The sequence below is a fragment of the Chanodichthys erythropterus genome, chromosome 8 (genome assembly GCF_024489055.1).
Source record: "Chanodichthys erythropterus isolate Z2021 chromosome 8, ASM2448905v1, whole genome shotgun sequence".
NCBI classification, from domain to species: domain Eukaryota; kingdom Metazoa; phylum Chordata; class Actinopteri; order Cypriniformes; family Xenocyprididae; genus Chanodichthys; species Chanodichthys erythropterus.
The window spans coordinates 19,360,199-19,375,180 of NC_090228.1; the positions used below are offsets into that span (position 1 = coordinate 19,360,199).

Sequence of the window (14,982 nt, forward strand, 5' to 3'; positions counted from 1 at the left end):
TTTATAAGATCAGACTTTTATAAAAGCAATAAGCCATTTCTGCTTCACATCTTGTTTAATAACACTGTAATGTAATAATCACTGCAGTCTAATACAGTAATGGCTAGTTGTTTTATTTCAGTACATTTAAATGTTTGTCTTTGGTCTGCACCAGTTTGGAGAGTAAAGCAAACAGAGTCATAACATATAGAGAAAATGAAAGACAAACACTAACCGTTCTCTTTGCATTCTTCAGGGGGCTTCGCTTTCTTCGCAAGCCGGGGGTCCAACCACGATGTCGTCTTCGTATTGTGGCTGAAGAGGAGAGAAATGGAGCAGAAAGGGAAAAGAGATGAAGAGGAAGAGAGAGGGATGAGAGTGCTGCAAACTGCTACTGTAAATTATCACACTGAGGAGATGAGAGAGACTGAAATGAAGTCTCTGGAGACTTCATCTCTAAACGAGGGTGAGAAAAAAAAAGTTTAGCTTAACAAAACGGCAATCGATACTTTTAATTAGCTGTAAGCTTCTCATTAGCACAGCAAGAAAGAGAGGAGGAGGAGGACAGAGATATGGTGAGGAAGATGTGACTGACTAACTGTATGAGGGAGGAGAACTGAACATGAGCAGTGATTTCATTAAACAGTTCAGTACACAAAATGATTTTTTTTTTTTTGGCCATCTGAGAACTATTTCAGGAATCATAAAAAGATTTCTTTTGAAAAAATTGGCAAAACTGGCAGATTTTAGTGGCTTAGTGTTACATGCTCACCCACAACTAATTAATTGCCTTTGCAATGAATCCTCCAATAAAGTTCTGACAGCATCTGAAATGTTGAGTCATAGTCCTGCGGCGTGACTGCTCCTATGACAGCCATCTAAGAAGAACCAATGAGACTACGGCAACTGATGACGCAAATTCAATTTAAAATGTTGATACTACCTTCTCTATTTCATTCAACATTAAATGTTCAGACAACATCTTGTTAATTAGCCAATTACACTAATTAACGTTACATCCACTAGTTAATTTTCTTGAGTGGGTTTTGAAGTCCACAAATTCCCTCTTTCACACAGCCATGACTGCAGACTGTTGCATGTCAGGTTTTGTGGGCTTCTCCCTCGACCGAAATCGCGTTCTGGGGTGTGGGGGGAACGTTCTCCCTTGGCAGAAATCGCGATCCGGGGGGAGAAATGGGAATGTGGGGGCACCGCAAAGGGCAATTTCACTTTCACGATCAAAGGGGCAGGGGCTCAAGCCCCCCCGGACCCCCCCGTGCACGCCACTGGTCTGGAGCATGAGGGCATGAACAAGGTCTGATGCTAATAACAAAACAACAGGAGTTAAACCAAAGTGCTTCACAGTACATATTGAAACAACGATATACCATTGAATATGAATACCAATAAATACAATGCAACAAACTTAAAATGGTATGTCTATATTTATAATGTATTCAAAAGCTCTTTCAAAATGTGCTTTCAACGTCATGCGACCAATTTGACATTAAAAGAAAAGCTTGTTTAGGGCCTACAATAGCAAAATTCCTCCCTGAGAAACATTTTTGCACTCCTACTCATGTGATATTGCTCATAAATAAATAAATAAATAAATATATATATATATATATATATATATATATATATATATACACACAACAGTTCTGTCTGGTTCTCGAATCTGATTGGCTGATAGCCGTGCGATATTTCAGTGATAACAGCACTCCTCCTACCTTTTCACCGTTTGTATCACTCTGCTTGAAGTGACCATCATGGTCGAATTGTGCTATGTTAAATCTGACAATAATTAATGTTACCTTACATCCTTTATATAGTATATTGGCTACAACTAGACGGGAAATGTCAGACGAAGACTCTTCTCTGCTCTTCAAATACGTAAAACTTAAACTTTACGTATTAAAATTAAACTTTATAGACAGTGTTTTTTGAATAAAGAAAAAGCTTTACATTTTTTTTTCAAACAGATCTTTATTTACCTTTGCATTGCATAGACGAGATGACCAAACTGAGTGCGGCACTTAATTCATGAGGTGAGGCGGATTTATGAGCTTTGACTGACAGTTTGAGGATCTAATGGAGTTACGAGGTTTGGTCACAGGCTCTTTAAAATCCTCTTCATTCGTTAAATATTTGTAAAAACCCACATACAAGCGTAAAGGGTGACCTATAGTTTTTTTTTTTTTTTTTTTTTTTTTAAATAACTAGTGCTTTACGTTTGACTGAACTGTACAATTGTGTTTATTTGTTGTTCAATAAATATTATTTTATATAAATATGTCCATTAGTGTGTAATATGGATTGAGTGAAAGTTACATTAAAATGCCATTAGATGGCGGCAACACTGTCTGTCAGTCACTAGAGACTTTTAAATTGAAAGGAACTTTTGCAAAGGAAGTTGTTTTTGCACTGTGGTGTTATGGATGTTTTGGAAAATTCCAAAAGCTGTAAAAAAAAAAGGACAAATACAAGATCGCTTTCCTCAGCGGACATTCAAACGGACTTTTATAATTGATATAATATTATGGAGATCGACTTGAAGAATGAATGTAATGCAATATATCAGACAGTTAATACTCTCTTAGGCGATCTCTCTCTCTCTCTCTCTCTCTCTCTCTCTGTCTCATACTGTACAAAATTCAATGAGTGAAGCGACTGAACGCTCCGTTACTAGTTCTAAAGTGACGTTTTATAATTAGTAACGGAGGCTTGGTCCAACTGTCAACTTGAGATTTGAATCCATGGCGGACGGAAGTAGTGCTGCACGAAAGAGGGTTTTAAAGACACTCCGTTGTTGTTTTTATTTATTTACACACTCGTGCCGTCGAACTGTTGTATAAACGCAATATCACACATAGCCGTGGCTGTATATCAGCACGCTGTGATTACACGAATCACAGCCGTGCTAATATACAGCAATATCGCATGGCTACTCGTGTGATATTGCTCATATATATATTCTAACAGTACACAAACATGACAGTTTGGTACGTCCCTCGGTACTGAAGTCACAGTTCGGTATGGGTTCGGTACAGCAGTGGGGAGAAAACTAAATATAAAATTACTTATTTTTTCTTATTTTTTATAAAACAGTGATTTGTTGAACAAACTGCATCTCTCTATTTAAATACATGTAATTTTCTTAAGGATAAAAATAAAAATATTACTACTAACTACCGTATATACAGGCAGCCCTTTCTTGCACATCACTATAATTACAATTTACAGTTGCTATTTATTTTTAGATATAATAATAAACACTCAAATAATAATAAAAAAATCATGTAAATTGCACATAAGGCAGGTTTTGCATTAACTATATATAATGTATATATATATATATATATATATATATATATATATATATATATATATATATATATATATATATATATATATATATATATATATATATAATGAATATATAAGCTAATATAGTGCATATATTTAGTGAAATGCTCCCCTCTATAGTTAATTTCTCTAGTGAACTAACATGCTGTAGACACTAAATGACTTGCCTGAGGTAAATGTAATGCTACATGAGATATTATTCTATTATTCCATGGTTGAAACACAGATTGAAAGATTGAACACATACACTTTCTAGATTGTCTGTTCTTCTTCTTCTGCGCTTTTTCCTGTTGTGGTGGTTAGTAGGGCTGGGCGATATATCGAATGCTTTTGTCACACGCATTTCGTCAGTAAAGCCGGTTCCCTGATTGCCGCTAAATCGCCATCACCTGCTTTCAAATGAAGCAGCATTTAATAGACAGAGCCGTAGTTCGCCGATAAGCCACGCAATATCGCGTTCAATATCGAGGGCGATTCATATCAAAAAAGCATTTGATATATCGCCCAGCCCTAGTGGTTAGCAAACAGCTTTGCATTGCCTTGTGCGCCCCCTTCTGGATTGTAGAGTGGATGGCCTCTGACCGACTATTCATTGTCTAACAGCATGAACCGAACTGTGACATCCGTACTGTACGGTTCGGGATGAATACATGTACCGTTACACCCTTAATACACACACACACACACACACACACACATGCAACTTCAATTGCTTTTCCATATATTTGATATTTGTCCCTTGTAGATAGCTAGAAATGTTTTCAATCTTCTAACTGTGACTGTACAGCACTGTTTTTCCACAGGGATAATACTTAATTTCTGTTGTATCGTTCATGACAGAAGCTGAATATGACTGACTCCGAATGATGCGAGGACAGTCTGTCACTGCTTCATGTAACACAACACAACACAACACATGCACACACACACACAGAGTTTGCACTGGCCCACACAGTGTGACTATTGAGGATTTAATGGAGTTGTCAAACAGCCAATGGCGCCTTGTTTTTCTCGATCTCCCTCACAGACGGAGCGTCTTTAATTCTCAAACTGTAGACACTTCTCCATATGTCTATCCCTCACCACGCACACACACACTCATACTGGACCAGATTAATCACGACAAAATGTCTCTGTACATGCATTCAGTCACATTTAAACTCCCAAAGCAACTGAACATAAGCTGTGGAAATGCACTGTGCCAATAGAGCGTCCTTTGATATGCTTTTATATGAAATAATTTTTCTTTTCTGTAAGAGGGGGATGAAACACTAAGTGACACCAGGGAGAAAACACACACTGAAAGACACAAGGGAAGAAGTGTGGAGTGTCATAGAGAGCGAGCACATCAAAGGTGCACCATCTTTTTGCCCCTGGCTGCAATTTCTCTGGCCAGTCGCTTGGCAGTGTGCCGTCAGTCGAGTCCCATCACTGAGACAAGCGAGTCTACCTTTCTGCCACTGATCTCAGAGCTGTTTCTTATGCTACTGTAGACAAAAAAGTTTCTCAGTGAGGAATACACTAAGCTTTGTGACATGGTGCGTTATACAGCTGGAAGTAGCCATCAGAAGAGGGATGGACATAATGGTCATAAATGGAAGGACATGGTCAGCAACAATACTCAGGTAGGCTGTAGCATTACTCAATTGATACTAAGGGGCTCTAAAGGTGTGCCAAGAAAATATATCCCCCACACCATTACACCACCACCAGCCTGAACCATTGATACAAAGCAGGATGGATCCATTTTTTCATCTTGTTTACGCCAAATTCTTGACTCAGAGTTTTTCCAATCTTCTATTGTGCAATTTTGGTGAGCCAGTGTGAATTGTAGCCTCATTTTCCTGTTCGTAGCTTTCAGGAGTGGTTCTGCTGTTGTATACCATCTGCTTCAAGGTTTGACGTGTTGTGCGTTCAGAGATGCTCTTCTGCAGATCTTGGTTGTTACAACTGCTTATTTCATTTACTGTTGTATTTCTATCAACTCAAACCAGTCTGGCCATTCTCCTCTGACCTCTGGCATCAACAAGGCATTTTCGCCCACAGAACTGCTGCTCACTGGACATTTTCTCTTTTTCAGACCATTCTCTGTAAACCCTAGAGATGGTTGTGTGTGAAAATCCCAGTAGATCAGCAGTTTGGCTTCAACAATGCCACGTTCAAAGTCACTTAAATTAACTTTCTTCCCCTTTCTGCTTTTGCTCCATGTAAAAACTTTTTTATTGGGGAAAAATACTGAATGCACCTTTAAATAATGCTGATTATAATTCTAATTAATTGGAAATTATACAGATGGATAGAGATACTCACTCAATGAAGTACACTTCTCCTTTTTCAGTGTACGCCATCTCCCAGTTATCTGGCAGAGGACCCAGCTCGTCATTCTCATCCGGTTTGGGAGGCGATTTTGGTGGTTCTGTCTCTTCTTTAGGGGCATCTGTGGAGGTTTCAGAGGGGCATGTGGTGGGCATCTCTCCTGAGGCATCCGTACTCTTGTCTTCATGTTCACTGGACTCTAAAAAATGCAAGAAAATTTGGAAAAATATACTGTAAAAAAAGAATTGTTGGTTTAACTTAAAAAAGTTGCCTTTTGAGTTCATTGAAATGAAAGATTTGAGTTAATTCAATGAAGACAATTGGTTTAATCAACAGAAACTCAAAATATTATGTTATCTGAACCACATTAATTATCTAAGTTGATTTGACAAAAGAAAAAATGTTCTGATAACAAATCATAAAAATAGTTTTTTACAGTGTAGCTTTTAACAGAAGAAAAATCTAAAAACAATAAATATATTGCAAAACAGTTTAAACTAAATCTGTAACCTTTTAACAGCAACTGCAGAAATAGATCTCCGATTCAAACACCTTTATCAATTAAAAAGAACCAGACAATAGAAGCAGATAAAAATGATGAATAGTGTAATAAAATTCAACAGAATAATCACCAAGTGGAGCTACGCTTATAAAAAGAAAACTGTCAAATTTACAAGAATCCAATATTCCTGAAGACGTCTCCAACTTTTAACAGCACGGATGGTGAAACTCTGAGTCCAAGACTACAGAGAAAGCCAGTGAATGAGACAGACAGAGAAAATATTTATAAGAGAGAGAGAGAGATGTAACTGAGATTTGGAGTTTCTGAGAGAATTGAAAAGCAGGTCACTGTAAGAGGAGCATGTTAGAAAGAGAAAACAGAAGACTGTAAGAAATGATGGAAGAACAGACAGAGATGGAGTTAGTTGGACTGAGACGGTGAAATAAGAGCAGAGTGATTAAAATGGAGTCTGTGGTGAGAAAGCGAGAGAATAAAAAAAAAAAAAACTGAAAGAGAACCGAACGTGTCCTAGTTTGAGTTATGGAGGTTGGAGGTCCCAAAGGAGAGGCTCAAAAGACAGATCGAGGGGAAGAGAGAGGAAGAGACTAAAGAAAAAGACACAGAATCCCATAACATTCACCAGTACTGATGTTTTAATCAACTGAGAAATGAGAGGACAGCTTCACTCAATCATACACACACACACAACCTTGTGAGCTGCCTATCTAGACAGCATTTAAAGGCATCAAAGGCGCAGCATCCAGAGTAAAGTCTTTTGTCATACTTGGTGAATGAATTGAGAATATTTTACAGCCATATAATAATCATATATTTATTTTGTATACTGTAAATCCCGAAACAGTACTTCTAAGAAAAATGGCAAATATTCTTATCTCATAATATCCTCATGCGTCTCTTCAGAGATTTCATCAACGTCTCAAATTGTGCTCAAATCTTGCAAGACACCAAACATGCAATGAAAAGTCAGATATTTCAATATGAACTCATCATCATATCAAATTTCACATAAAATCCCAAGGCCAAATTATCTGAGCTATAAAAATTAATATTCTACATCTATTATATACTCTTACTTGCTGTCAAAAATGGTCTTGTTTGTATGTCCCAAAGATTTTATAAAAAACTTTAAAGATGAAGTTGATACTTTACTGAATCATTGGGAACTCCATTAAAGTCAACATTAAACATCTATTTTATGTACTTAATGTTATGTATTTCTGATTAAACAGAATATTTAACAAGAAAAAATAGGGGAAAATGGTGGGAATTAATTTACTTGACTGGGACATGGAGGATAAGTTCACCCAAAAATGAAAATTCTGTCATCTTTTACTCACCCTCATGTTCATGTTGTTCCAAACTCAAAAGACTTTCGTTTATCTTCGAAACACAAATGAAAATTAAATGTTAAAGCTCAACCATACATGCCTGAGGCAAGAGAACCAATGAGGTTTGTTCTCGAATGCGAAGCGAGTCCAGTTGAGCTTCCAATTACTATATTTGTGCTCTACGTATGAGCGTTGATCAAAGTTTCTAAGTGAATAAAAGCCTAAATTAAATCCGTTAATCATATAAAGCAGAAGACCTGGATTATCTTTATGTCTTAATGAACTTTTTTCATCAAAGTTTTGGTGAAATGGACTTTCAACGGAGGGAAAGAAATCTGTATGGTTTCATTAAAAATATCTTAATTTGTGTTTTGAGAGTAAACTAATGTCTGATGCCCGGAAAGCTACTAAAGACATATTTAAAACAGTTCATGTGACTACAGTGGTTCAACCTTAATGTTATGAAGCGACAAAAAAATACTTTTTTGTGCGCCAAAAAAAAAACAAAATAAAGACTTCAATAATATCTAGTGATGGGTGATTTCGAAACACTGCTTCATGAAGCTTCGAAGCTTTACAAATCTTTTATTTTGAATCAGTGGTTCGGAGCATGTATCAAAACTGCCAAAGTCAAATATCTTAATTTGTGTTCTGAAGATGAACGAAGGTCTTACGGGTGTAGAATGACATGAGGGTGAGTAATTAATGACAGGATTTTTATTTTGGGTGAACTAACTCTTTAAGATCACCCCCTTATTTTTCAAATCTATCTTTATATGTCATTATTGCTATAAACTTTATTATATTAGCATTAGCCAACATTAAATTACTTTGTTTAATACTGGTAAGATTTTAGAAAACCTTCTTGTTTTTGAAGGGAAGCAAGTTATTACAATTTTGATGAAAAATGTTCCTCATTCAAATAAACATGGACAGATGAATCATACACAATAATGCCAGGAACTTGTATTAAGAAAGTAATTGGGGTCAGTTTTGATTTCATGTTGAATTTAAGTGCACTGAGCCACAAAAGAGCTCTGAGCAATACATTTTCCTCTGGCATTTTTTATATTACTGGATGTCAACAATACTCTCACTGTGTTAGATTCTAAATCACCATGTCATGGTGGTGTATTAGAGCCAGAACAAAACAAAAGGTTTTTTTCAGTACATGCAGACTTGATGCACGTTTCCGCCCCGCAGAGCCGCTCTTATGGAGCGAAAAACAGGCAATGTGTGATAACATGCTGGCATGACAGTTGCTAGGCTATTGCCCTGACAACAGTGGTTACTATGAGGTAATTTAGAGTCAAGGCGGTTGCTATGATACATGATGCACCTAGTGGCCTCACGTAATCATCTCTACGCTAGTAACCCTGATCACAGGTCACAGCAGTAACTGAATTTACTACACCGGTGAGCCTGTACATGACAAAATGGCATGAAGGATCTCTCTTCTTCTTAAATTGATTGAGAGCTCCTTACCTGGGGTGATGGCGACTCCGTTGCCGTTGATGACGGGCCTCTCCTCCTCTTCCTCCTCAGGTGGCTCGATGCCAGCCTTCTCCATGTTGCTGACGGACTTGTTACGTCTGCGTTTGCCCTGTGATCTGGGTGTGGCGCCTGGCAACAGCTGCTCAGCTACATTCAGCAGCAGTGGGCTGGGCTCTGCCGGGGGCTTCGGGGTGCCGTAATAGTTATCTGCAACCAATCAGACATTTGGTGTATAATTGACATTTTAATTAAGTTTATAATCAATCAATCAATCAATCCATCCATCCATCCATCCATCCATCCATCCATCCATCCATCCATCCATCCATCCATCCATCCATCCATCCATCAGCAATTATCAATAAATGTACAATTATCATACATATAAATACATAGACGCCGCATTTTAATGTTTAAATACAATTTAATTCAATAATACAAACAATTTAAAGGATTAGTTCACTTTCAAATAAAAATTACTTTACCCTCAAGCCATCCTAGGTGTATCTAAGCCATCCTAGGTATGTCTTTCTTCTTTCTGATGAACACAATCTGAGATATATAAACAATATATATATATATATATATATATTTAACAAGTTTTGAAGTAAAATATCTAGCTTCCACCAGACCGCCTTCCGTATTCAACTCTCGCAGTTCAAAAAGTTTCGCCACATCCTACGCCTTCCCTATTCATCTTACGGAAAAAGCTTAACTGAGGCAACACTAGTTTACACTTTTTTTCTTAAGTTGAATACGAAAGGCGGTCTGATGGAAACTAGATATTTTACTTCATAACTTAAGTTAAATATGGATATATTTTTTTACACAAATGCATCACTTCGCTTCAGAAGGTCTTTATTAACCCCCCGGAGCCGTGTGGAGTATGTTTATGATGGATGGATCTGGATGGAGGCACTTTCTTCAGCGTCAGAATGCGTCAGGATATTTATTAATATATCTCATATTGTGTTCATCAGAAAATTCATATACACCTAGGATGGCCTGAGGGTGAGTAAAGCTTGGGGTAATTTTCATTTGAAAGTGAACAAATCCTTAAACTGTGAACATGAACAAAAAAGCAAACTTTGGAATCAAAGAAACAAATGGTTAAGCTAACATTAAGGTGTTAATGTTATCACTTTTCATCATTAACTTATCTCTTTTAATAATTAATTGTAATTAATATGAATTTAATAGGGACATGCCCCTGCCATCAATACCCTAATCTACACACATATTACTAAATATAATTAGCTTTATAAAAAATATGTCTGTGATGCATACTCATTTAGACTAGGTAAATGTGTGTGATGTGTTTGTGATATCTGTGTTTTTTGCGTCGCTCGGTCAGTGAAAATCATGTCTCTGCAAACAAACCAAAAACCCACAAAGTCCAGCAGGACTTTAACCAGGACTCAGACACCTGTACAACATCACACACAAACTGTTGCTCAAACGATGAGTGTGTGAGTGAGTGCTGTCCTATGTTTACAGACTCAGTAATAGTACCATGGCTCCCCTGGGATGAACAGGCTCTTGAGGAGAGCAGGGCATCTGGTTGAGTGTGCCTTCAATTCTCCCTGGGTCACTACCTGACATGATGCTACAGCGCACAACAGCTGTAACTCATAAATATGGATTTAAAAAGTAACAATAGAATAAAGCATGAATGTAAGTGTTTCTTTGTATCTGAGTTCATCAAGTCTAATATACTTGGTTTCTGAAAACCATATATCAGAAGTTTAAACTGTTATGGCTTTAAAACGCACGCAAATAATTAAAGGTGCCCTAGAACTTCTTTTTAAAAGATGTAATATAAGTCTAAGGTGTTCCCTGAAAGTGTCTGTGCAGTTTCAGCTCAAAATACCCCATAGATTTTTTTTATTCATTTTTTTAACTGCCTATTTTGGGGCATCATTAACTATGCACCGATATATAGGTTGCGGCCCCTTTAATTCTCGTGCTCCCCCTCCCCCGGAGCTCGCGCTTGCCTTGAACAGCATAAACACAGTTCACACAGCTAATATAACCCTCAAAATGGATCTTTACAAGATGTCCGTCATGCATGCTGCATGCATACATCGGATCATGCGAGTACAGTATTTATTTGGATGTTTACATTTGACTCTGAATGAGTTTGATAGTGGCTAAAGCTAACATTACACACTGTTGGAGAAATTTATAAAGAATGAAGTTGTGTTTATGAATTATACAGACTGCAAGTGTTTAATAATGAAAATAGTGACGGCTCTTGTCTCCGAGAATACAGTAAGAAACGATGGTAACTTTAATCACATTTAACAGTACATTAGCAACATGCTAACGAAACATTTAGAAAGACAATTCACAAAAATCTCTAACAATATCATGATATCATGGATCATGTCAGTTATTATTGCTCCATCTGCCATTTTTTGATATTGCTCTTGCTTGCTAACCTAGATGATTCTGCTGTGCACAGATCCAGACGTTCTGCCCTTGTCTAATGGCTTGAACATGGGCTGGCATATGCAAATATTGGGGCGTACACCCCGACTGTTACGTAACAGTCAGTGTTATGTTGAGATTCGCCTGTTCTTTGGAGGTCTTTTAAACAAATGAGATTTATATGAGGAGGAAACAATGGAGTTTGAAACTCAGTGTATGTCTTTTCCATGTACTGAACTCTTGTTATTCAGCTATGCCAAGATAAATTCAATATTTAATTCTAGGGCACCTTTAACTTTCATGATGTCACATGAACATGGCCTCCTTGATGAAGATGATAAGTAAAACCAAACAGATGTTTTGTTAGTTTTTGGCAGAGTATCGAGGCACAAGTTGTACAGGCTCCGCCCTCTTCTGGAAAGTGGGGTGGGGAGCAGCAGCTCATTTTCATTTAAAGACACATGCACGAAAACTTTTTGCTTTCACTCAAAAAAACTTTACTTAAACTGAAACTTAACAGACACATTCTGGGGACACCTATATTACATTTTGAAAAAATTGTAAAAATGGTCCCCTTTGAAGCTGAGCTGAGAAAGTGTCTCTTTACTGTGCCAGTCACAATCTTTAAAACATGATGAAAATCAAAATCACCATTATGAAGATTGAGGAAGAATTAATGTGAAAGAAACAGAGTATGTAGAGAAGAGCTTCTCTATTTCACAAATAGAGATTCTCTTCTGTCCCTTTCAGTCAAAAAGTCAACTCAGAGGGAAAAGTGGATATGGACTGAGAGAGAGAGGGGGACATGGATATGTATTGGAGTTGTTGGACTTTTGAAGTGAAGAAAGGCAAAGCTCACAACTCCCTAGAGAATTAGATTCCCTTTAGGTTATTTTTATATCATGCTGTGCATTAACTAGATTTACTGCCAATCAGATAATTTCCCAAGATCTGTTCTCTCGAAAAACCAAATATCACAAAACAAATTGTGAATAAATCAGCATTGCCATAAGCAGACGGAAATAAATTTCATTTGTCACTTCCAGGGAAAATGTCACATAATTGAAATGGAAATAGAAGTTGTAGCCACTGGGGATGCCACTGTGGCTCATTATTAATTGTAATACATTACTTGCATTTTAGAGCACACAAACAAAATGCTCTGATGAACTTCATGTTTGCTAGCAATCAGCAGCAGATCCCTTCCATCTGGGAGCGAGATCTCGTCAAACAGTTCTGGGAGGTAATAGCAGTCAATCATTTTGATGACAGGCTTTGGCTCCAGCATTTCAGAATGTCCAGAGCGAGATGTTTTCTTTTGTTCTTTGAGAGAATTATTCAGTCATACACCTTTGTTGAGGCACAGTCAAATCTAAGAATTTTGTTTATGCAAACGTTCTTACTAAATAAAAACATGTATATATCCAAAGCGAGTTTTGAACATGTGTTAGTTTAAAAAATGTTTGTTTCAATCTAACATTTTTATGCAGCATCCCAAAACTTGGATAGAAACCCAGCTACTGATATTTTCATCTGGTACAGTTTCCTCCTTCAATGAAAATCTATGGAATTTTTTAGCTGACTTTATTGCTCACCATGTTAAAAAAAGCTTAGAGAAGTAATAGTGCACTTCACCTCAAGAAACTCCATGATTTGAGGTATCACTCATGTCCGTAGCACATTGAGTTTAATACTTAGCTAGTGGTTGGTTAGTTAGGGTAGTGCTTGCTCAAATCCCTAATCCTAGCAACAAGATATTGGGACAAACACTATAACTTGATATGTGATTGTGCAACTCGGCCAACCTACCTTCATAAGTTCCACTTTCCAGCAAAGCTCCACTTTTCTCCAATTCCACAAACCGCTCTACGGTCACAAAGTTGTAGTCTACTCCCGGAACCTCTCCTTCTTTAGGCTGCCTGGTTGTACCTACAGAGAAAAAAGAGAGGCGGGTTAGTTCAGGTCAGCGATCCCCCTAAGGGTTTGAGCCATGGGCTTAATCAGCAGCTAGAAAGCTCATCCAACAACAAAAAAAGGTTTTTATAGCGAAGCTCAACATGAGCCAAACAGAACAGGTGCCCGGGTAACTGGTTCACTTAATTTTTACACAGAGTGCCACATATGCCGTCTGACAGTCTGTCAGAGACACAAAAAGAAAACAGGAAAGGAAGAAAAACAAAATATGAGGGTTTTGAAGTTCTAAGGTGAAAATAATGATGCAACCTTGTATGTTTCCTTTTGCATGGACAAGCCTTGAAAATGTAGCTTTTCCAAAATCTAAAGAATTTATCATTATGCATCACACTATTATTTTGTTGACAAAAGTAAAGACATTTATAATGTTAAAAAAGATTTCTATTCCAAATAAATGCTGTTCAATGGACTTTTTTATTCTGAAAATAAAATCTTAGTTTCCACAAGGAATAATGGCTGCTGAAAATTCAGTGTTTAAATAATAAATTACATTTTAAATTGTATTTTTGATGCAGCCTTGATGAACATAAGAAACCTATTTGAGGAAGGAAAAAAAAACTACTTCTGACTCGTCAATGATCAGACTTTTCAAATTTGGAGTCAAGTCTTAAAACAAAACTTGCTCTAGTGACATTATCACGCAGCATAACCAGAACACTGTTTGGCAGCTATTTAACCCTTGTTTTGGAGAATTCTTTTAAGTCTAGAAGATACATGTACACATCACGGTGAAACTAGAATGCTACAAACAGCTCAAACTAGCCCAGTGCGTAACGCTCTGGTGAGAGGAACACACAGTGTTTAAAGGAATAGTTCACCCAAAAATTAAAAATATTTCACCCTCAAGCCATCCTATCTTCTTTCAGATGAACACAATCAGAAATATATTTAAAATTATCTTTAGTCCTCCAAGGTTTATAATGGTTGTGAATGACAGGCCAAATATTGAAGACAAAAAAATGCATCCATCCATAAAAAAATTAATCCATTCCACTCTAGGGGGTTAATAAAGGCCTTCTGAAGTGAATCTATGCATTTGTTTAAAGGTGCCATTGAATTATTTTTTACAAGATGTAATATAAGTCTAAGGTGTCCCCTGAATGTGTCTGTGAAGTTTCAGCTCAAAATACCCCATAGATTTTTTTTTTATACATTTTTTTAACTGCCTATTTTGGGGCATAATTAGAAATGCTCTGATTCAGGTTGCGGCCCCTTTAATTGCTTGCGCTCTCCGCCCCCTCCCGAGCTCTCGACTCTATCATTGCATAAACAAAGTTCACACAGCTAATATAACCCTCAAAATGGATCTTTACAAAGTGTTCGTCATGCATGCTGCATGCATACATCGGATCATGTGAGTATAGTATTTATTTAGATGTTTACATTTGATTCTGAATTAATTTGATCCGTGGCTAATGGCTAATGCTACACTGTTGGAGAGATTTATAAAGAATGAAGTTGTGTTTATGAATTATACAGACTGCAAATGTTTAAAAATGAAAATTACAACGGTGAATACAGTAAGAAACGATGGTAACTTTAACCACATTTAACAGTACATTAGCAACA

At 37.0% G+C, this 14,982-nt stretch overlaps 1 protein-coding gene across 10 annotated transcripts in view; it reads right to left on the minus strand.

Moving 5' to 3' along the window:
• The window catches only part of magi2a (membrane associated guanylate kinase, WW and PDZ domain containing 2a), a 314,903-nt gene that overhangs the window by 96,558 nt on the left and 203,363 nt on the right, over positions 1-14,982 (minus strand). For all 10 annotated transcript variants that reach the window (XM_067392232.1, XM_067392242.1, XM_067392240.1 and 7 more), the window contains 4 exons: positions 13,249-13,368; positions 9,001-9,216; positions 5,659-5,863; positions 215-294 (listed from right to left, as the gene is read on the minus strand). In XM_067392232.1, the coding sequence (XP_067248333.1) occupies positions 215-294; positions 5,659-5,863; positions 9,001-9,216; positions 13,249-13,368 (621 nt within the window). The remainder of the gene's footprint in view (positions 1-214; positions 295-5,658; positions 5,864-9,000; positions 9,217-13,248; positions 13,369-14,982) is intronic.